This window comes from Poecilia reticulata, chromosome 16 (assembly GCF_904066995.2).
Source record: "Poecilia reticulata chromosome 16, P_reticulata-male-v2, whole genome shotgun sequence".
In the NCBI taxonomy this organism is placed as follows: domain Eukaryota; kingdom Metazoa; phylum Chordata; class Actinopteri; order Cyprinodontiformes; family Poeciliidae; genus Poecilia; species Poecilia reticulata.
The window spans coordinates 19,970,843-19,994,556 of NC_088845.1; the positions used below are offsets into that span (position 1 = coordinate 19,970,843).

A 23,714-nucleotide genomic window follows, 5' to 3' on the forward strand; every position below is an offset into this window, starting at 1 on the left:
ATTGTTAGTTTTCAAAGCAAGAATGCTGATAAGTGTTGTTAATTTATCTGTATTCTTTGACATATATAAGATACGGAATACTGTAGGGCTGCGGGATAAGGTAAAAGCTGAGGTAGAAAATGGAAAACGCAGTGATTTGGCAGAAATAAGAATATTCTAGATCTTGAGAGTAGTGGAAAATACAGTATGTGAGAAAACGTTCTAATAGACAGGAGGCAGCAAATCCCCTTAGTGTTGCAGAATGTTATTTTATTACGACGTTAACTACTGATAGATAGTCTTTAATAAAGTTGATCAATTATTACAGTCTTTTAGGATAAACATGCCTTCTTTTGGCTTTTTGTGTATGTAATGCCGTCTAAAGACCTGGGCATCATTTACCTTAGCAGTGAGGGATGAAGCTTTCCTTGAGCTTTGGTAGTAACTTGAGATTCTCATCATAGATTTCACATTTGACTCCGAAAAGAAATGGCCTAATAATGCCATACCATCACTTTGGGCTGGACACTAAATCAATAACAATATATACTGCTCAAAAAAATAAAGGGAACACTTAAACAACACAATATAACTCCAAGTAAATCAAACTTCTGTGAAATCAAACTGTCCACTTAGGAAGCAACACTGATTGACCCAACGAGGGTCCCCGTTGTCAATCAGTGTTTCTTCCTAAGTGGACAGTTTGATTTCACAGAAGTTTGATTTACTTGGAGTTATATTGTGTTGTTTAAGTGTTCCCTCTACTTTTTTTGAGCAGTGTATATTGCGATAGACGTGTGATCAATATCAATGGATTCCTGATAGAATATTCAATATATAAAATATTCACTGAACTGGGTGCATGGAAAATAGAAGTTCACATTCACAATCGAAAAGTTGCAGTGAAAGCTTCACTTTTTTTCAGTAAGTGAACCTGCACCAAACAGCCTGTATGGTGCTGCTATTAAAATCTTAATGCATTTTATTCTAAACTTATTAAGTAAGGACTTCACCTGGTTTTGAAAGTGAGTAAAATAATGATCTATTCAAGGTAAAGTTATGTTCTCTTAGGTGTATAATACATGATATGTTTTTTACTGGGCATCTTTGTGAGGTACTTTTTACCTCACCTGGCTGTTGATTGAGCAGAAGCAGCAGGGCTCAGCTCCCATATGCACAAGCTGCTGACATCAGATCAGAAAACATGAGCTATAATCAGACCTCAGTGCTTTTATTTTGCTGTATTCTGTTTAAAGAAAATCAATGGAGTTTCATTAAATTCCTCTGGAAACGGTCAATGGGAGAGGGGGGGAAATGCAAAACCTAAGGTCTGTTTGAATAGCAGATGTTAAAATAAAGATATTTTGAATGTCTAAGCAGCAGAAGCATCTTTGTGGATTTAACGCAATGCACTTCAGCCCAAACAATTTACCACATTGTGAAGAAGTTCACTCATTGAAATTTGCACCTTTGTATGTTTTTACAGATTTGTTTGAGTCTCTCTGTCATCATTCAGCAAAATCCATGATTCAGTGTCAATTGTGTTGATTGTAAGGATGATTCAAGTAGACCTGCAGTCCTCAAATCTTCTCTTTAAGCGTTTGATTCTTTCGATACCCGGAGGTAGTCGTTCAGATTGAAATTGCATCTGTGGGCTCTCCCTCCCCACTGTTTGGTATTAAAATGCCGGCACTCCGGTGTCGCTCAGCGTAGCTCGGAAAGAGGCTCAGCAGTGTTGTGTAACAGCAGAAATTCATCAACAATGCAAGAAGGGGACATGCTAACATTATGTTCCGGGGCTTTGGTTTGATCACTGAGTATTGCATGTGCATCACACTCATTCTCGGTATGCGGTGACATAGGAAGGATGACGAATATGACCAACTGCGCTCCGTGCCTTTGTATTCTCTGGGTGAGCACACGTGTGAGTCGTGGCGTCATCGTGCTGCGTGAGTCAGATGTAGCATTCGTCAAAATGTGGGTGGCAGTGAGAGGCGTACATGTCGAAATACTCCACTCAACACGTCACATTTGTCTTGTTTCATTCTGATTGCTGCCTAACACCCACTTTCTATAGAGCTGGGAGCATCACACGTCACATCGAATTTATGTCTGTGGGAGGTTCCCTTTTGTGTTCTCTTGTTGTGACGAACAATTGCGATGAATGCAGAGAAGCTGCTGAAAGCTGCTGGATGTGACAAAAGCAGCAGGAAACACTGCTGTTTAAATATTGATTGAATAGAATCAAAATTCAGGTGCCTGAGTCACAGAACGCACCCTAACGAGAGAAAAAAGCAGGACGTGTTTGAACAGGATATTTATCCCAGTTTAATGTCAGTCCCAGCTGGGAGGGGAACTCTCTGTTCCAGTTTTTTATATGAAGCCTCCAGGTGTTACTGTATGTCAAAGAAGTCTGTGTTCAGCCAAGGCTGAGTTCATGAAAAGATTATAACCTTTACAAAGACGCAGTCTTGTCATTTCCCAGCAGCAAGCGAATGCTTAATTTTAAAAAGGAGATTATTCCCAGAAAAGAGGCTGCAGTGACCAGAGTTTCTTCCAGTTAAGTAATGTAGTTTTGTGTCCTCTCCACCTGCTGCTGTGTATTTTCCGTCACCTGGTTGAAATATTTCATATTTCTCTTGCTTACAGGAAAGGCAACTTGAAAATATATTTATTATACACTCCCTTCATATTATTGTGGATCTGCCTTTTCTTTCAGTTCCATGGGAAGACACAACGCTACAGGAAAATTCCCACATCACTTTGCTGCCATTTGACACCACAGCAATGCAGTTTGATCACAAGCATTACTGCCACATGAATTTATCAAATGACCAACTATTCTGCCTCCTGAATGCTGCAGTTCAGTATAAATGAGGTACTTGTTCCTGATGCCATTGAACACACCGCTCATCACTCTCCTGCATAAAAGGAGTGACATACGCTTGAACGATGTGACACGACTTGATTTTCCATTGCATTCCTTTCATTTTTACACATTTAGATCTGTGAAAAACATGTTTTCAATTCGCTACCGTACATGATAAGGTAGAAGACACTGCACAGTATTTTAAGACACAACGATGACTTTTGATGATGATCTGCAGATGTTTTTTGCAGAATTTAACAGTCTCATTTCATACACTATTAACTCATCATTTTGATTTTTGAAAAGTAACACTAGGAGTCTAGCAAACTGATATTATTTGGTCAATTAACCAGGTTAATGCCGCGGTTAGCTCGCCTGCAGTCTGCTGCTTTACAGACCTGAAACTTTATTCTCTTAGCATGCCAAATGTACAAAGCATTAACTTTAATAATAGCTAATTGAATTTATTAATTGGATGGTTCTCCTTCAGTCTCTTTAGCAGCTGACTACAGATAGCCTGACAATTTAACCAGCTAGTATCAGGTAAATGTACTCTACTCTATAAAGTAGAAATGTAAAGTTATGGTGTTCTAGGCACCTGAAAACCAATAAAAATTATGTTTTTGCTTAAGTCAAAATCAAAATAATAGCATAAAAACATTACGGATAATGTTAATAAAACTAATAATTAACATGATGTATTATTTCCACTGCTGCAGGAGTAATAGTTTTTTTTCTGGTTTAAATAAAAGCAGTTCGATTATGTTATTTCTCTTTAAAATTCTTGTGTAAAATCACTTACTTGCAAAATATTGTCCCGTGCCTACTTACTTCTCAATTTAGATTTACAATATTTCCAAATAGCCACGATCACTAAACTTTTGGCACTGCAAAATATCCACACAAACAAACTTGCCAGCACATGCCAGCTGTTGTGGCCTGAATTTTGGGCTATATCTGAAATTAAATCAAACATCAGGAGCTGAGTTTGGCCTCCACCGCAGCCCTGGCTGAACCGTGGTGATTATGGGGCCATCTGCTCCCAGTGTGCCCAGCTGGAGGCTGGAGCAAAGTAATCTGAACTGATGAAGCCCGACTTAGCCTGTGCTGTTTGCGCATCTCAGAAATCAAAGCCTCGAATGTAACCGTTGGCTATCAAGTGATCAAATGAGGCGTTCCGTTTTTATATCCAGCAAGTGTATTCGCATCAACGCATGTTATGTTGTCGGAAACCAGGGAACACGACATGGAACATGGAGCAATATTTTCATTGTGGCCCATCGGCGTCATCTGAGCAGAAAATTAATGGATTCAATTAGCCATTAGTCAGAAACGTATAGTAATGAGTCAATCCGCAGCGCTAACGTGCTCGATCCTGCTTTGTCCGTTCTGTACCGGGAGCGTCTGGCAGGCTAATGTTGCCTCTCTCTAATATGCCACACCAGGAAGGAGCCTGATGGAGCCTATTAATAATTAAGCAGCGTGATTACAGTGATGTATGCCCCTAATTCTAATTCCATTTAGTAGCAATCTTGGAAAGAAGGCCAATGCAGAAGAGTGTCGCGCATTGTGTTAAAGCTGTTAGAGAGAAGGGCAGGGAGATGGGGTAGCAATGGACGAGGGCTCGAGTTCAGCCTTGGGAGGAAGCAAAGGAGGGACAGGATGAAAAAGAGCGAGAGGAAGAGAGAAGGAGGGACTCACGAGCAGGAAGACACCCACTATTCAGCCATCTGTGCTACAAAAACACACAAAGGGTTCAAGAAGGATGTGTGTGTGTGTGGAGTGTATAATATATATCAAAGGCTTGTTGATTTGTGAAGGTTTTGGAAATGATGCCATTAAATCTGTGTACGGCTCTATTAAAAATCAGGAGCTGATCAGTTTACTTGAGTATTAGACTCCCGTCTGTTACAAAATGTGACATTTATTTTCCAAACTCCTGCTGCATATCTGCCCAGAACAGATCGGTTTTTTTATACTTACCTTTTTGTTTTGTATTGTTAGGAAAACAAACAAGTACACCCAATTCTACACTCAGTTATTTATTAATGTATATATGTTCACATGTTGATGGCTCTTCTTTTTGCATTTATTTGTGTTAAAGAAAGTGTTTTCCTTTCAAGCAAAGACCAAACGTAATCCTGTTTTAAGGCAAAATAGAAAACTTGCATTTTAAAATTTAGAACACTGTGCTTCGCTCCTCTATGTCATTCAATGCTACGCTGATAGTGCAAGTGGCAGTCAGACAAATAAACACACATTAGAATGCAAAATATAAAAATCTGAAGATAATAAACATACAAATATTTAACCAAAATGCACAATTGTGCAGGGTATTCGTGAGATGGAACCTCCTGTGGGACTGCAACTGTACAAATGACACAAGTGTTGCTGCCAGCACATCCGCACTTCAACACATTGCATCTGCTTGGACCATGTGCCTCAGTTCTTCAACATACAGCCCGGCAGCAGCTTGTAAAATGTGACAAATGACGGGTGGGCTCCCCTGCTCTGAATCCTTTGCTCTTGGCTTGCTTGCCAGGGCCGATGGATTGCATCATTACAGAGGATGAAGTCATACTGCAACATAAGGGAGGAACAGGTGCTGAAAATTTAATTAGCACAGGAAGATAGATGCCGGTGGAACATGCAAATGTAGCTCCCTGACCCAAACTCAATTCTGACTGACGCGAACATTTACGTTGGGCTTGCGGCAGATCGCACCGCTTTGCTTTTTTTAACGCTCAGCGTGGCAGCATCGATTCCTCGACAAGACGAATATCTGTAAAAATATCGGCGGCCGTCTTTGGGTATGAACCATCTGTTCCATAATGACTGGTGCGGAGTGTTTTTGTCCTCGTCGAGTAGAGGGTTAGTCAGTGGTGCATCTCGAGGAGCCTAGCAGAGAAACGGGGGAACTGAGGGAGGCAAAGAAAAGGTTGAGGAGGTTGAAATCCAATCGATGTGTCTCCCCATATATCACCGGGTTGTTATTAATGATGCAGTCTTCCCTGCAGTGGGAGCAGTCAGGGTACTGAGCTGTCAGCCTATTCAGCCTCATCAGCACTACAGCATGATCTGTGGAGCACGGGATTGTTGGGTAGCACCCTGTAGCAGCCCCCAAAACACCCCCAGCTTCTTCTGTGCATGGTGACTGTACACTCCAGAGATGTGTACAGGTCCTGTCAATTGCAAAAAAATAAAAAATATTTATATGCACATGATCTAACCAAAAAGAATCACATGAATATTTTCTTACCCTTTCGCACTGTAGTTTTAGACATGTCTTGATCCAAATAATTCAATAGCAGTGATAATTTATAAAACATGTCAAATTCTGTCAACTATTTCAAGTTCAGAGATTTAAATTTTTCGGGTTCCACCTTTGCCCATGCTCCATCCCACCGTCCATGTTGACAGTGATTGGCTTTATGGTTTTATTTAATCCCTCCTCAGACACACAGACATAGAAAACAACAAATGCATCATCTCCCTGGTGAAGATAAAAGTGTGATTCTCATAAAATCTTTCTAGGCGCAAATCCAACTCTGTCTCTGCCAGGTAGCGTCTGCCCTTGATGCTGTGGTGTTTGAAAGTGTGCAAACGTCTCAGTCAAACTCCAGTTTTTGTGCCCAACTCTTTTTTTTTTGGTGAGATTGGCTGTACAGGTGTGTTTGTTCACACATGCTCAAGGAGCACACTTCTAGATTTTTCTTCTGTTAAATTTGGCATTTTCAATTAAAAACCTCCTGTGGGGAAAGTTTAGTTTTTCCCAAGTTATGAAGACCTTTAGTTAGAGATGTTCAGAGAAATCATTAACCAGAATTAATGTTTTGTCAAAAGCTAGAAAATGTAATGTTTTCTGATCAGTACGGCACTCTGAATGAAGAAGGCATGAAGCTATTTTCATTACTACTTATGTTTTTAGATTGAGCTCTCCCGAAGCACAGAGGTGTAAGACGACACTTAAGAAGGAAAAAGGTAATTTCTCTTACACATCAACAGTATTTGGTTCATCCAAGATGTGAGAGAATAACAGAGAGTAAAACATTCAGAAGATCCCAGGACGTTTGAACAGAGTTCAGCAAAGTGCTAAGTGCACTAAATTACATAACTGCACTAATTGCTAATATCAGAGTTTATTTTTGCCTGTTTTAAAATACTAGCAAGAATGCTGTTTTATGATGTCAACACTTGTCACACAGCAGTGTGAGGCTGTGTCTGCGATTTATTTATATAATGACTGGTTGAAATAAAAAATATATATATTTTATTATAGCAACTATTATATCACTTATGTGTGAGGAAAACAATATTTTAAAAGAGATACCAATTCAAGCAATACATAGGGAAGTGAACAAGTACCTAAGGTAGAAGCAGGATTGTTTTTTTTACAGTCTATAAAGATATATATTTTTTTAAATCACTTAATTTTAATGAATTAATTAGTGCAATCTCAGTGTGACTGTGTGTATCTACATCATTAAAAACATCATATATTTTTAGTTCTTAAATATTAAAAATGTAAAACCTAGAAATGAAATTAAAGTCGGCTTGTCAGAGCTTCAGGAAAACAGAGGTCGGAAATTGGCCGCAAAATTCTGACCTGTGCATCCTGACCCATGTTTCTTGTTTCTATTTTGGATTTTCCATTCACAGCTGGACTTTTTTCCTTCTTTGAAATGTATTTTGTTAATCATATGATGTCATTAACGCTGATTTAGACAGACAAGCTAACTGAGAGTTCAGATTGGTGTTTGCTGATCCTTAAAGGAGTCTACATCATTGCACTTCTGCTTCTTTTACTCAGTGGAGATCCATCAAAATAAGTTTTGAAATTTAACAAAATACATTTCAATCCTACGGATACTTACAATTTAAAGCAAAGGTTCCCAGATGCCACATCGCCCATCACTGAGCTAAAGTATTTTCTATTAGATACTGTGTTATCAGAGGTAATCACAACATGGGGGAGCTATAATCTCGTTCCCAATCTGGCTTGAGACCTCCAGTCTATCCTTGCAGGACTGGACTGGAGGTCAGGGTCTCGGGCTCCTGATGGACCGCTATTGATTCAGGAGAAAGGTGGCGATACAGTTGCAGTCGCTCAGCATTGATTTTCTGCAAGTGCAGTAGTGGAGAGCTGGCAGAATGAGAGAGCTGGAGCTGCCGTGTTATCTTCTCAGATATCAGGAAGTTCATTTATTTATTTTTTTTATTTATTTGTCTTTGTGGCACTGACCTTTTCTGATGCAGAGATACGTATGTGGAGGAACTGGCTGAGCAGAGCCGACGATTTGAGCAGCGTTTTCCCATGTCTGTCCTACACATGGTCCTGGAGTTAGCTCCTCGATGTCTTCAAATGAAAAAAAAGGAAAAACAGCACAATTAAATAATTGAAAACGGTAATTTTAATAATGCATTTTGAGGCATGTGGTGATAAAAGGTCTACATTATGGTTGTGCTTTCTGAATGCAGAATTAAGTTCAAAGGAGAAGATAAAATGTATATGGCTAAGAGGTGGCACGAGAGTATCTCTGCCTTCCAACCCGATGCATTACCTGCAGTACTAACTTATTGGAAACGGAAGGAAAACATCTAAAAGTGTTTTACGCTTCTTTTAGAAATATTATATATATATATATATTTTATTTTTTTATTTTTTTTTTTCCCCAAAGCAATCAGTCATCCACAAATTAACAAGAAAGTTGATTACATTGTGTCACACAAGCAAAATGGAGCAAAAATCTTCCTCTGGTCATGAAATATTGAAAATTGTGTAATGCGTGATAGACGCAGACAGCACGCTGTGCTCATGTTTCAATTCAGCGTGTGGCCCGGAGATCCAATTCAACCAAGCCAATAACAAACCCAATCTGTCAAGAATCCGTGCGAATGACGAAGATGACCCAGATGCAGAACACGCTGGAGACGCGGCTGTGACTGAGTACTCCAATAAACGAGACGAGAAGCTGAACAAATACGCAGCATAACGCAACGGCTATCAGCCAATCCCAGGCTAGCCATGTAGGCTGAGAAACTGATGACAAATGTAGAACAGGTGAGCAACCATTGGTATTAACCTTGAAGCACGAATGGGAAACCATTTTAACAACGTGATCATGTTAGAAAGTGAAGATAATACAGCCTGAATTTAAAATAGAAGCTGTGCAAAAATATTACTTTGAGTAAGCAAGGGTTGAAAAAGAAGTGACTAAATATATTTTATGTTTTCTGTTATTATTTAAATCAATAAATTCATTTGTGTGGGCTTTGCATGCATTCAGTTACTGTATGCAGATATCTTTGGAATGTAAACACCGAGCATGAGCTGGTCACCGATCACAAGATAAACTAAGGATTTAAAAAATATGTCTAATAATATAATTCCCATCATACCTTAAAATTATTTTAATTAGATAGGGATTCTTCTCAGAATGTACGCATCATCGAGTGAAACAGTCCTACTCATGCCCAGATGTTGCTGAACACTGCCGGTCAGCTGGCTGAAAGAAAATCTAAATTTAACAGTATGGAAAGATTCCCATTCGCAAAACACGGTGACAATGGCAGCGTGTAAACTAAGGGAGCAACAGGATCTTCAGTTGCTAAATTTAGCAAAACATCATATATTTTGCTAAATTTGAATTTAAAATCGAATTTGTAATATTTTTCCTTGTCAAAGTCCAAACAGAAGTAAAGAAATTTTCAGAAATGTGTAACAAAAATGTAAAAATCAATAGGCTACATTATTTTACCAATTCCTTCTCTTGCTATTTAAATAAAAATCATATTATAGACTTCCCTTAACATTGCATTAATACTGTAAAACCAGGACATTTATTTTGTTCCTACTGTATGTACAACCTTTTTTTTTCAGCGCTGACTTTAATCACCATCCAATTGTAATTGACAGTTTTAAATATCTACACGTTTCATGAGCTGTTTTGTTTTTTGTTGTTGTTTTTTTGATGGTGTGCTTTTTTTAGGCAGTGATTTTGACTCGAGAACACTGTAGGTCATAAATTACTGAATAATAACAAAACTAGCCACAAGCCTGGAGCTGCAGAATGGATCAAAGATGGCGTAGCTTCAAAACAACGGGAGAATAGAAGAACATGCAGGGAATAAAAGTCATTTTTCTTTTTCAAAGCAGAGGAAGTAAACTTTGCCAGTACAACTTGCAACGGGAGTTAAAAAAAATGAAATCAACAACAATGCAAACATCTGCCTTTGTGTTACAAAAGAGATATGCAACCTTAAACCCCAAAATCCTTGACGTGCATTTGGAAACGGTGGGTCATTTAAAAAAAAAAAAAAAAAGCAGATCCGTAGTTTACAATAGAAAAATCTGCTAAGGCATGCAGAAACACAAACTCCTTTTAGTTTAATTAGAATGCACAGACTGCTGAGGGCTTATTGTATTTATTGTACATTTACTCGCAGGGTTTTAAATATTTATTTTATCCCGTATAAATTTTAATTAGGACTTCAAACACTTTAGCTCTGTTCGGCCCAAGCAGGGCTTTTCCTTTGATCACACGTCACTCTCCCCCACTTCTTCTCCCAGATTTCTTCCCCGCGGGCTGCTTGCTTCTAATTGGCACCGCGTCGCTCGTCTTGTCTGTCGTCAGTAGGTCTATCTGGCTGTCTGTCAGCGCAGATGAAAAGGACACGAGCCGATCGCTGGCTCTGGGCGATACGGGGATGGCTTTTCTTTTTTTTGTGGGGGTAAATTTCAGGGTTGGACGGTTAACAATGTAACGTGTTCTCCAACATGACTGCTGCTGTAACCACAGAAACTCACCCCGATATTCCCAAATGTGTTTTTTGTTTGACATGTATTCTTTGGGTCAAAAGAAACATGGAATAGGTCTTATTGTCATGATGCCTAAGGGCTCTATGGAAACTGTTTTGTCTGTTGGCGAAGAGCAAGTCCTTGTGTGTTGTGTTTATAGAGCCGCCGGGCCCCTCCCTTCCTTTATTCCTCCCCTGGCTCCCTCTGTCTCTGCGCTGTGTGTTAATGTAGTGAAGTGGCGCATCGGTCAATGAGCTTGTATTAACACCTGACTCCCAGACCTAGCCGGTGTTTGTTCCTCTGTGTGGGCTCCCCTGAGCCCTCCCCCAGGCAAAGGCAACATCTCCTAGGATCAATACCAGCTTTCTACAAGGCCAGGGAAGGAAATCAAGCCGAAGGGGTGGATGGGAGTAGAGCTTTTGGTGTGCACCTGCACCGTTTACTGATTGGAAACTCGTATGAGTTTTGAGTTTCTGGACATTTTGGCCATTTGGACATTTCCAAATATCCATGACTGACAGAGGCTGAAGACTCAAAAGGATGAACTGGAGAAACTTTGCTGTGCTTCACTAAGCCTTCCTGTTACCTGCTCTCTCCCACAGTCTGAATGTACTGCAAGCATGCATCAAGAAATTATGTAACATAATCTCTTTTTGAATAGCTTCATGCTTCGCTGAACGTTTTTCTTCATGTTAAACACATCACTGATAAAACTGCCAACTTTTAGTCTTTTTTCACTCAAAAACCATTTTGAGGACTGATAGTTCTTGATGTGCTGCATTTGATGATCAGAAAAAGATCAGATTTTTGAGATTATAACTGTGCTTTATGTAAACACATCCACACAGCCAATCTCCAGACTTGGAAAAAAAGTACGTTTTGTCAGAGCAGTCTGCACGCTCTCATAACAACACTAAGCGCCACCATCATCAGGAGACGATACTTTATAAAGATGGAGAGTTGGATTAGAGCCCAAAAAGGTTTTATGTAATGAACACATTTTTTTTTGCCAACAAAATAGTTTGTTGTTTTGTATGTAGAGGGATTAAAGAAGCTATTAAGCCATTGTTGAAGAAACTACATTTCATTTTAAGCATGATAATGATCACAAAACTAGTTAACATTTAGTGTTGTTGTCAGTGCACCCCGATCATTAGGACGATTCTTTCATTTAGTGGAGAAATTACAAATGTAAAAATTTTTTATTTCATTTTATTTTGATTGGCTGTTCCCCAGAGGACGCACTGACCAGTTTTTGTCGGTTTTTAGATTGCAGAATTGCTGCACTCTTTTTAACGCCTCCACAGTCGATTCTCCTGTACATTATCCCAACCTGCTTTTTCGATCTTCCACCTCTTCTCAGCTTTGCACTCAGGCTTTTTCTATTTGCAGATAGCGCTAGAACTGTCTACCCTCGAACCAGCTTCATATTCCGTAATGTCCGCCACGGCGCTGGTGTCAACTCCTCTCTCTTCTCTCTCCCTCTCCTCTCCAGGCTCTTGCCATGACCGAGGTGAATGGGCCGGGTCCCCAGCTGGCGGAGCCACAGATAGCCATGTTCTGTGGCCGACAGCTCCTGCACATGAACTTAAAGACCGGGCAGTGGGAGCCGGACCCTCAGGGCCGCCAGGGCTGCTTCAAAGAGCCCAACGAAATCCTGTCATACTGTCAGGAGGTAAGGGGATCTGAACATGAAAGATTAAATAACAGCATTTTTTATTACTTCACACAACTGGTTACATTTTTCCTCTTTTGGTTTGTCTAAAACCTCCCCCCTAAAATCTATATATTAACTATATATAGTAAAGAGATGGTGGTCTGATGAAATATTACAGTATTTCACCAATGCTCCACCATCCTCCTCTCCTCTTCTTGTTACCTTTTACTATACCCGTGTGTTTTTAATGGCACTCGTGCCCCTGAAACAATCCTCCTGTAAGAATGTCAATTGTAACAAGGGCAGCAAAGGAACCCAGACGCCACCTGGAGGCCAAAACAGACATGTTCTCTACAGATGGCATCCTTAGAGCTGAAAGGCCTCTAATGGGATTATCTGAGACATAATGCATCTGCAGTGCCTTTTACATGAAGCTTTGCTTTTATCCTTTTGCATTCAAGCAGATAGCATTAAAGCCTGCATCTAGACTGAGCTATTTACATACCTGCTGCTATTAAGCGACAACGTAAGCTTGTGTTCCAAACCTTTGAGCTACATTTAAGCGAAAATACATGTAAAATTGGAGGTGTTTCTGATGTCGTTCAACACAAAGCGCTGTGGTATATTTATGCAATCTGCTGCATGACCGTTTCCCCTGTCAGTTTTGTCCTTCTCCTCTGATCCTGGAAATGGTCTTTTATCCCTTACTTCCCCCCCCGGCGCCCCTTGTTCTGTCCACCTACCAATCTGTTTCTGTGTCTTTGGCGTCTCTGCATGCACCCGTACCGTCCAGATGTACCCAGCGCTTCCAATCTCACATGTAGAGGAGTCTAAAAGACCCGTAACCATCCAGGCCTGGTGCAAGAAAGGGTTGGGCCACTGTCAGACGTACCCCTTGATCGTCCTGCCCTACCGCTGTCTGGGTAAGAAGGAATCGTGATTTTATTTTTTTATTTTTTTATCTTTTGGTCCTGGTGACCTGATGTAACCACTGCACCACACAGCGCCCAGAGGAGCAAGAAATTTGACAAAAAGTAAATGCAATATAGTGCAGACTTGGAAATCCTGGAAAAGTGTGACAGTTAATTTAATTGTTTTCCAAAAGTGGGCAACTAAAAACATAACTACGTATGGACAACTGTTTGAGTTTCCAGACTTAATCCCCTATTCCTGACAAATAAAGTTGTTGTTTTTTTAATCCATCCTTAGTTTCTTTGACTGATTTTTGTTTTCAGGTAGACCCATTTTACTGTCTTCCTGACCAAGAGACCAATTAGAGTTATTCATTTATTTAATTTAGATCAGGGTTTTGCCATGTTTGTATGACAAACAAAGCTGTGACAATAATATCAACACAAACAGTAGTTGTGAAGAATGTGTGTGTGTGTACTGCTGGATGAACCTGTGCAAACCGTAGAAGTCCTGGTCTTATAGATCGTGAAACAAAGCAGACGTAATTTGGTACGTCAACCAAAAACAGCATGACAAACCACGTTGCTCAGTTATAAACCCTGTGCTTTTTAATAGTCTTTGGAGCAGTTTTATAAATGAGTTAGAATTCAAGGTTGCATGTATCGTTCTGCTTTAGATGCCTTCTCTCCTAAAAGCCACCAGGGGGCCAGAGAAGCTAACAATGGTTAAACAACTGACGTCTCGGCAGCACTTTTGATTTCCACTCTAAGGGCCATTCAGTTAGTTCTTTTCTTTTTCGTAAGTCTTAAGCAGCATGTGAAATGCTAAAATATATAATTAATGTATGCATTAATCAGTGTGATGTATTAATACAAAACAACCTGCATTTGTGGCCTTACTTTCATGACATCTACGTAACATTTTACATTCATTTTAGTCAGAACAAGCTTTTAATAAATCCTTTAAATTGCCGCTTTAATTCTAGTTCACATTCTTTTTGCTGCAGAAGGCGAATATGTAAGCGAGTCCCTGCTGGTGCCCGACAGATGTCGTTTCCTCCACCAGGAGCAGATGAACATCTGTGAGAGTTATGTCTACTGGCACAACATTGCCAAGGAGGTGAGAACAAGTTATGTTTCAGTCAAGCTTGGGCCATTAAGGGTTGAAGTGGAAAGTTTTAAAACTAGTGAGGTTGATTTCTCTCTCTCTTTTTTTTTCTTCTTTTTTTAAACATTTGTGTGGGTTTAAAATGTCCCATCCAATCAACGCAGATCGAAAACCTTTACCACTCCAGGCTGTGAGGCTGTGAGCAGCACCGCGAAGCATAAAGTTAACTCTCCCTCTTAGACACCTTCAGTATTTTTAAATTGCTTTACATAGCTTGCTAAATATTTTACTGATTAAAAAAAAATCTTAAGCATGGTAAGCGTTTGTACTCAACTTTGGCTTTGATTCAAACTCTGATTCAAACTTCTTTGGGGTTTGTCGATACCAGCCTTGCACATCTAGAAACTGAAACTTTTTGGAAATTTAGAAAAAAAAGAAAAAAAAAGCTTAAGCTCAATTAGGATGGATAGAGAGCATCAGCGAACATCAATTTTCAGGTCTTGCCGCAGATTTTCAATTTGATTTAGTTCTTGACTTTGACTGGGCCTTTCTTCCACATGAGCATCCTTTGATCTAAACGATTCCATTGAAGGTGAACCTCCACCTGAATCCCAAGTGTTTTGCAGCCTCCTGCAGGTTTTGTTTCACGATTCAGCTGTATTTAGCTCAATATATCATTGCATTAGCTATAAGCAAGTTCCGCTTCACTCACGAAGAAGAGTATTTTAGTGCAAACTTTTTTGGGCATAATGCACATTTTGCATATTATACTTCAATTTGGGTATCAGCTGCTTCAAAAAACAGCCTGAACGCTTTCAGAAACACCCAGTCATTTTGTGGCAATGAAGCGATCTTTTTTTTTTGTGTCTGGAAAAAGAGCTGTTTCAAAAACCTTCTCATTGTTAAGCCGCTCTGTATTGTTGCCTAGCAACCCCAGCCGAGGCCAGCCCCTCACATAGCAACCCGAATGTAGGTCCAGCATTTTTGGTCAACTGGTCTACTGCCTTATGTCCCGTACAATGGCTGCTGGAAAAGACATTTGTTTTGTTGTTGGCTTAACATTCAGAAAGTCTGAATGTCGAGGGGTATTAGAGTAAAAGGGAATGCGTACAAATGCGTGCCACACTTTTCAGATTTTATGTGTAATAAAACGTGAAAATCATTTTCTTTTTCCATTTACAATTATTTGCGTCATTGTGTGGGCTTGTCGTATAAAATCTTATTAAAATACACTGAGGTACTTCTATGTGACTAAAGTGTGAAAAAGTGACTAAAGTGTGAAAAATGCAAGGAGTATAAATACTTCTGCAAGAAATAATACACACTATTTAATACCTCAGTACTGTTTTGTTTATTTTTTTCATCTTTTAACAGAGTATTTACTCAGCATCCTATAAATAACACCCTAAATTAGACTCCCTCCTCTGTATTCCCCTGCGCTTGTGTCAGGAATGCACCGCAGAGAATCTCGAGCTCCACAGCTACGGGATGCTGCTGCCATGCGGAGACCACTTCCGAGGCGTCGAATATGTCTGCTGTCCGGGCCGGAGCAGCTCAAACGGAAAAGGAGAGACAGAGGAAAAAGATGTACCTCAGACACTCGTGTCCCAGACAGCCGGAAAACTCAACTCAGTGTAAGACGACTCCGCCGAACCCTTCGAAGGCCGCTATTTCAGAAATTAGCCCCCCCATCTTAAAAACTAACTATTTTCCACAGCGCCAAAGCGATGGTCCCCACTCCGAGCCCCTCTCCGGAAACGGACCTGGACGAGGTCGACATGGAGGACGAGGACGACGAAGTGATAGATGAGGAGGAAGAAGAGGAAGAAGAGGAAGACGACGTCAATGAGGACGAGGCAGAAGAAGAGGAAGAAGAGGAAGACGAAGAAGAAGAGACAGCGGCTGTGAAGGACCGGGAGGAGTACGAATACCCTTTCGAGTTGGGTCCTTACCAGACGTCTGACTACTCGGACTCGTTTTACAACGACAAAAGCCACAAACCCACCACCTCTGCCCCTCTGGTCAGGGGAGACAGCTGTAAGTGATTAATTTTTTTTCGAAACACATGCAGTCGCATTAGCAGCAGTTGTGGAAAATGGCCGTCAGCGCCACTCTTACTGAATATGTCATCCCTCGCAGTCACAGGTCCGAAACATATCACCGCATACTACAGTGCATGTATGCATTGCTGCACGCTACATGTAAAACTGGAGCTCGATTTCCTTCCAGTTCAACTTCCCATCAGTATTTTTTAACCCCCTTCACCTCAACAAATGTTCATGTGAAAGTGTTTCACTTTAATCTGGTGCATAACATACATTCACAACCACAGCAAGGCCACAGCAGAGTTCATGCTTGTGTGTGTGTGTGTGTGTGTGTGTGCACAGTAAATACAGAAGCTAACCACGGCACATGAAAGATCCGATCAGAGCGATTTCAGGACAGTAGATCGATATTAAATGATACTGGCTGCTCGGGGCTGCACAGACAGCAGTGAGTGAAATACCCGAGGGCGGACTGCTATATTGCTTTATATTATTTTAAGGTGATAAACAGTTATTCTTTTGCTAAGATTCAAATGTAATCTAAGAGTGAAAGCAAAAGCTCTCAGTCTGTGTTACCACTCGGCTTAGGCCTCGTTATAGAAAAAGAAAGAGTCAAAGCTTCTGCATTGCACATCAAAAGCAAGCTAGAAGAAACCATATCTCATCGCTTTCCTCATTAGTAAACTGCATTTTTAGTCCCAACACCAAAGAATGATGGTGCTCAGATGATGGACTGTCTAATGAATGTGCTTAGACTATCCATTTATTCATGGGGCAATTGTTGCTGTGCTTATGCTGCCATTAACAATCAGTTTCCTGTTGTTCCCATTCAGTTACCACAACTCGCCCCACGGACGGGGTTGATGTTTACTTTGAGAAGCCCGTGGACGACACGGAGCACGCCAACTTCCTACGTGCCAAGACCGACCTGGAGGAGCGCAGGATGAAGCGCATTAACGAGGTGAATTTCACAGGGCGGGGAAGCCGCATGTCGGGCTCGTTTTGATAGACGATTGCTCTTGTTTTCCATTAAATTAACAAACGAGAGTCTGTTGGCGTTTGCAGAGCTGCATAGACGTTTCTGTGCCCTCTGCACATTTTTTTTGTCAAGTTGAGCATTAGTCAGAGAAGTAGCCAAGAGGCCAAGAGACCCCATAACTCACGTGGCGGTGCTGTTGACCGCACAACTCTTAGCAGTGTGTTCTACAAATCTGGCCTTTCTGTGTGGCAAGAAGCAAACCAGAGTTCATAGTTTGCCACATGTTGCATGTGGGACACAGGAAACACATGAAAGGCCCCCTGACCAAACTTGAACTCTTTGGCCTACATACACCCAAACGCACTATTTAGAGGCTATACTTGTGGTGAAAAATAAATCCTTCACATCACCATGAAGACAACCGTCTCACAGTCACACATGGTGTGGGAATTGTTTCGTCTAGTAGTAATAGATGCTCGTAGTTGTTGAGAAAATGAGACACAGGACAGTCCTGGAATAAATCTGGTTAGGTTCGTTTTCTAGCGGGACAATAACCCTAAGCATACAGCAAATAATCAAATCACATTCATGTGTTAGAATGGCCCAGTTCATTGCAAGACGTTAATTAAAAGCTGCCGTGCATTCCTCACAGTTTGTTTCAGTAAACAATTGTATGACTTTCTTACCACTTTGCAATTCTACACTACTTTGTGTTTATCATTTAACCCATTAAATGTCAAGCATTAAAATATTTCCATGTTACCCAGTGGGTCATTAGTTTAACCATCACCAAACTCCAAAACAGCTTTAGACTATGTTTGTAAAGAAAGATAATAAGTCCAATGATATGCGCACTTTTCAAAAATGCTGTGTAAAGTGAAGGTACCAAAGAAGAGATGGAAAAATATAGATTTTATTTTATGGCACATACTTTCTGTAATTTTAATTAATGGATTTTGGAACTGCAGTTGTTGCACACCTTTTACCGCTTTCTTGAATAAAAGTCTAAATATTTTACATATGTTTTAGCGAGTTAACATTTGGTGCTTGTGCAATATACCACTCCAAGGGTTTCCCCCAGAAAACTTGCTAAGCCCAGTGGTTGGGGCGCTCGGCGGTCATTCGTCCAGCGACCCGTTGTGTTTTTGAGTTAAAAAATGTTTAAAGTTAACAGAAAATTTGAAAATATCACTTGATAATTATATGGTACTGGAAGGTTGAAGATTAATATCTGAACACCAACTATAAAGTCTTAAAAAATGCAAACATTTAAAAACAAAAACCGAAAGTACTAAGCAGTGCTAAGCCTGGTGGCTTTACTCTGGGGGAAATCCTGCACTCTGTTTAGCTGGCACATCCAGATTGAGTTTGTCCATTTTACAGAGATAATTTGAATTTGTATTGTTCCATGGATCAGATAATGAAGGAGTGGGCAGAGGCTGACAACCAGTCCAAAAACCTGCCAAAGTCAGAGCGGCAGGCCCTGAACGAGGTAGACATTTTTATAATTCCGTCTGAGTTTAAGTCTGGACATTTCCCCGAGCCGTTCGTCGGGTTATCAGCTCACCCTTGTTCTCTCTTCCAGCACTTCCAGTCTGTGCTGCAGACGTTGGAGGAACAGGTCGCCGGGGAGAGGCAGAGGCTGGTGGAGACTCACCTCGCCAGAGTCGAGGCCATTCTCAACAACAACCGCCGCCTGGCGTTGGAGAACTACCTGACAGCTGTGCAAGCTGATCCACCTCAGGTAAATCCATCCCAGAGTGCATACCACAGCAGAAAATGGAGATTTATGCAACGCAAACCCTAGTAATAATCCTAAGTGGGGTTAAGATTTCACATTTCTGGCAGAGAACGGACGAGCTTCTTGATGTCGCAGTGCCGGGTTTTCCTGACCGCTTCCTTTCTCTCTCTCTCTCTCTCTTAACTTCCAGCCTGAGCGCGTGCTGCAGGCTCTGAAACGCTACATGGCTGCAGAGCAGAAGGACCGCAGACACACTCTGAGGCACTACCAGCACATCGTGGCAGTCGACCCGCAGAAAGCTGAGCAGATGAAATTCCAGGTGGGAGGCTTCAGGAGGCAAGGTGTCTTTTCTGCTGACGGTGAAACTCAGAGAACAGTTTGTGCCGAAGAGCTTGCGTGCATGAGAGAAGTTTAAAAATTTCACATCTGTCCGCCTCAACTCCATTAAAGTGAGATCTTTGCAGGGTTTAAAAGCAGCTAAGTGGAGACAACTGGTTCTAGTTTTTGATCAGGTTTTTTTTTTTTTTTTTTTTTTCAAATTTTCTTAGCTAACATCATTTTTTTATTTTTTTTATTCTGCAGGTTTACACACATCTCCATGTTATTGAGGAGAGGATGAACCAGAGTCTTGCTCTGCTTTACAAGGATCCAACATTAGCTGAGGAGCTGCACAGTGACATCCGTAAGACAAACGGCTTTTTTCTGAACCGTTCGGTTTTACAGTCAGTCTTGCGAGGAAGATTTTTTAAATTACATACGCTTACAATGTGAATAAGTGCTAAAATATTTTTATCTTTTAATAATTTCAATGTGTGTTTCTTTCAATGTAGAACTGAAAGAAACACCGATAATTATTAGACATTAATTTGGGTGCTCAAATTGGGATTTCTTGTGAACTCTTGTTTTATTTCTATAAAGGTCACAACTATATAAACAAACTGAAATGTGTAAATATGCTTCCACCAATATTTGGTTTGTCTCCTGGCTAGCAAGTTGAGCTGCAACGCACTGTTAGCTGCCAACAACTTTCTGACATTCACCTGATATGTCTATACTTCACTTTATTAAATGTGTTGCTATCCAGATGTGAAGCATATTAAACTTATTTTTTCTTTAATCTTATACTGTGCTTTAACCAAAGACTCAATGTGTTTCTGGGATCATTGTCCTGCTGGAACAAAGATTTGTGGCCAAGTTTCTATAATCTAGTTGTTGTTTTTAGGCAAAGTTGAAATAATTTGGAAGTTGTCTTGCTAATTTTATATATAAAATTATGTTTTATATATATATAAATTTCATCCACTGGCAGCAAAATAACTGCTCATCATTGTGCTATTAATGATGAGCTGCTGCAGTGTTTTTAGGTTTGAAGGCCTAGTCTTGAGTCCTCTGAGCATTTTTCTGACATTGTTTCCTTATTATTTCAATCATTGTTCTGTCTCACCGTAAACATTTTCTGAAGAAGGTAAATAGCCTAACCAATGTAGGCAGCAGCAAATTTTAAGCCGGCGAGAACAGGAGCCTCTTTCTCGGTCAGCACTGGGTAAGTTAAAACTTGTGTCACAGAGAACAACGTAGCTGCCCCTTTTCTGTCAAAAACCAACCCAACAGCCCCCCCAAACAAATCTTCTTCATTGCGAGCTCTGACACAGACCGAGCACAGGCTTTTAAAGCTCGAACAAAAGCAGCCCTTCCACCTTCTCTGAGCAAACTGCTAAGTCTGCATCAGATCTGTGGTGAACTGACAGCTCAACCACACAGCCGGCCTACTGGAGTTTCTGTACTGATAGTTCACAACACATTTACACCCAGACAGACCACCAAGAGCTTCTTTTATTTGAACAAATGTCAACGCTTAATACGCTGAACATGAAAAGAAAAAAAATCCCTGGCTCACTCAGACAGGCTATACCTCTGTTCTACAATAATAGATGTTCAGTTAAAACTGAATCTGTATTTCACTTTCACTGAATTTTGTTAATAATCCATCCATGCATTGCCAAAGAGTTATTGTGAACGTTGCCTTAGGACAGATTCTTTGTTTCAGTGGTTTTCCTGATTTCTGTTGGGCGGCGGAAAGTCTCGACAAGGATGGATGGATGGATGGATGGATAGATGGACAAAAATCCATACACATTTGTTTTTACAGAGAAGCATTCCTCTGATTATTTTAGTTTATACATTAAAAAAATAAATAAACGGAGGCCTTACTCCTCGACGCAGCCGTCATAGGTTCGAGACCCGGCATGTTGACCTGTCTTCCCCGTCTCGCAACCCACATTCCTGTCTGACCAAAGTCAAGTAAAAGCCACTAAAGCCAGAAAAATCTTTAAAAATAAAAAATAAGTGATATAAAAATGTATATATCCTTTATATGTAATATTATTTGTTTTGTTTTTTATTATGTCTGGCCTTCTCTAAATACCTTTAAGGCATTGAGGGTTTCCTTCTGGTGAACAGTGGCGCTGTTGTTCCAGGAGCTTCGTGGTTTATGGCTCACTGGGCCTGTTTTTCTTCCTGGGTTGCAATGAAACATCCCGACCCCACACTTCCTTTCAGCTTCAGGTCAAACTGTTAAAAGCTCAAGGCTCATTTTCCCGACCTTAAAGATCCCAAACGGACATATGGCTAGTTTTAAGGTGAATAAACGAGCTAGCACGAAGCTATCTAGAGTGTAGACTGTGCTTCTGCCAGGAAACAAATCAATGAAAAATGTACTTTAACTTTTTGTGCAATTCCTGCAGAGGAGCTTGTCAAGGCGGAGCGAGGGGACATCAGTGAACTCATGACCACTTCCTTCTCTGAGACTCGGACCACCGAAGAGCTCGTACCGGCAGAGAGCGAGGAAGAGAAGGATGATGAAGAGGAGGAGGAGAGGGCCTTCCAGAACCGCCCCTATCCTCCTCGCATTGGTACTCGCTCACTGATTACTCATGGAAGCGCCCACGTATCTAACATCCTTTAGCTCTTCCCTCATTTTGTGAAGACGTGTAAAATGATCGTCTGCTTTCTCCTTCATTACTCTTGTTAATGATGCTTCTTTTCCCTCTTCCTGCCGTTTTCTCCTAGATTTACAGTCTAATAAGAAAGGTGAGCTACAGTTCGGCCTCATTTAATCGCAAGAATTGTGCACTTTACAGTAATTACAGCAATTTGTTTATCTTAACATTTCCCATAGCTCATTATGCTTCTGCATTTTATTGTATTTCTTTTATCTGTTCCTCGTGTGTACAGAGGATGAGTACGATTACACCACATCTGAGAGAGGTCCTACATATGAATATGAAGAAAAGGTAAGCTGGTAAACTTTATTCTGTCTGTCTACAAATGCTGAGTATTTTATGTTCACTTATATTTCATTAGACAGAAACGGTTGATGTGAGAAGATGTCCACCTAAAACATTTCCTTGAAAATGTTTTTGCAGGGACTTTTCAGTCACTGAGACATTAACTTCACTACTTAAATGCATAAGGTTAAAAATATTATTCACACAGGATGCATTTCAAACTTCTTTGTGATCACTGACCTTCTGCACTTGGGCTGTGGTTATTCTCAATTTTTCCTTCAACTAAGCTTTCCGTTATCATGCTCAGAGACGGGTTGCACCGTAGCAGAGCTGTTCGCACTATCACCTTATAGAAACAAAGTTGTGAGTTCAAATCTAAGCCTGAGGTCCGTCTGCACGGCTGCTAGTGCTCAGCCTTTTTTTGTTGTTGTTTTGGTTTTTTTTGGTCTTATGCACTGCTCCACAATGTATCAATTACGACAAAAACATCACCATATGCAATATCACAATTGCAAAGACCGGCTTGGACACATATTGGGTAGAATGTTATATTTGCACTCACAATTATTATATTTGGCAAGTTCGATGGAATCTAATTGGCCTTAATACCTACGGCAGAAGTATATTTTTAGTAGCTACAATGCTAATTCTCAAGGTGAGTAATTGTGAGTTTGTATTGCTGTAAACAAAGAAAAAAAAGTTAATTAATTCTAACTGTTCATTGTGGGGGGGGGGGTGAAATAGTATCACACATATTTTTCTGTTATGATAAAATATTCTAATTTTCTTAGAAACTGAATCAGCTATGTCACACTGGCTAATGAACCTTTTGATGATACTTTGATTTACTGAGATGCACCTACGTAGATTTTTATTGCTATATATTCTGTGTTAATGCAGATTAACACCTCTGTTGAGCTGAAACAGGTAGTCAAGCCCAATGAGATCGCAAGAGACGAACTGGTAAGAGCTTGTGTTGCAAATGTTTTCTAAGTCTTTGAAAGAATTTTGATATGTGGCAAATTGTATTTTGTTGTGATAAATTACAATAACGACATATTAGATTCTGCACTGAAACCTCTTTGCTGTTTAATTTTGCTTCCTCCCAAAGCAACCTGATGCCCTGGACACGTTTAACCGTGGCGCCATGGTTGGGTTGCTGGTGGTGGCCGTAGCCATCGCCATGGTGATGGTAATCAGCCTGCTTCTGGTGCGCAGAAAGCCATACGGCACTATTAGCCATGGCATCGTGGAGGTAGGACCCAAACCAGACCTTTAATTTAGGAATAAATGTCAAATAAAAAAAGCTGTTGTCATGGTTTTTAATGTTATAATTTGGC

The 23,714-nt window shown here is 40.4% G+C and overlaps 1 protein-coding gene across 2 annotated transcripts in view; it reads left to right on the forward strand.

The window, feature by feature from the left end:
- aplp1 (amyloid beta (A4) precursor-like protein 1) overlaps positions 1 to 23,714 on the forward strand; it is a 43,754-nt gene that overhangs the window by 15,618 nt on the left and 4,422 nt on the right. For both annotated transcript variants that reach the window (XM_008432419.3, XM_008432420.3), the window contains exons 2-16: positions 12,142 to 12,321; positions 13,097 to 13,226; positions 14,222 to 14,334; positions 15,772 to 15,956; positions 16,040 to 16,359; positions 17,201 to 17,328; positions 18,764 to 18,838; positions 18,932 to 19,090; positions 19,278 to 19,406; positions 19,670 to 19,769; positions 21,832 to 21,999; positions 22,157 to 22,177; positions 22,322 to 22,380; positions 23,275 to 23,337; positions 23,486 to 23,629. In XM_008432419.3, the coding sequence (XP_008430641.2) occupies positions 12,142 to 12,321; positions 13,097 to 13,226; positions 14,222 to 14,334; positions 15,772 to 15,956; positions 16,040 to 16,359; positions 17,201 to 17,328; positions 18,764 to 18,838; positions 18,932 to 19,090; positions 19,278 to 19,406; positions 19,670 to 19,769; positions 21,832 to 21,999; positions 22,157 to 22,177; positions 22,322 to 22,380; positions 23,275 to 23,337; positions 23,486 to 23,629 (1,974 nt within the window). The remainder of the gene's footprint in view (positions 1 to 12,141; positions 12,322 to 13,096; positions 13,227 to 14,221; positions 14,335 to 15,771; positions 15,957 to 16,039; positions 16,360 to 17,200; positions 17,329 to 18,763; positions 18,839 to 18,931; positions 19,091 to 19,277; positions 19,407 to 19,669; positions 19,770 to 21,831; positions 22,000 to 22,156; positions 22,178 to 22,321; positions 22,381 to 23,274; positions 23,338 to 23,485; positions 23,630 to 23,714) is intronic.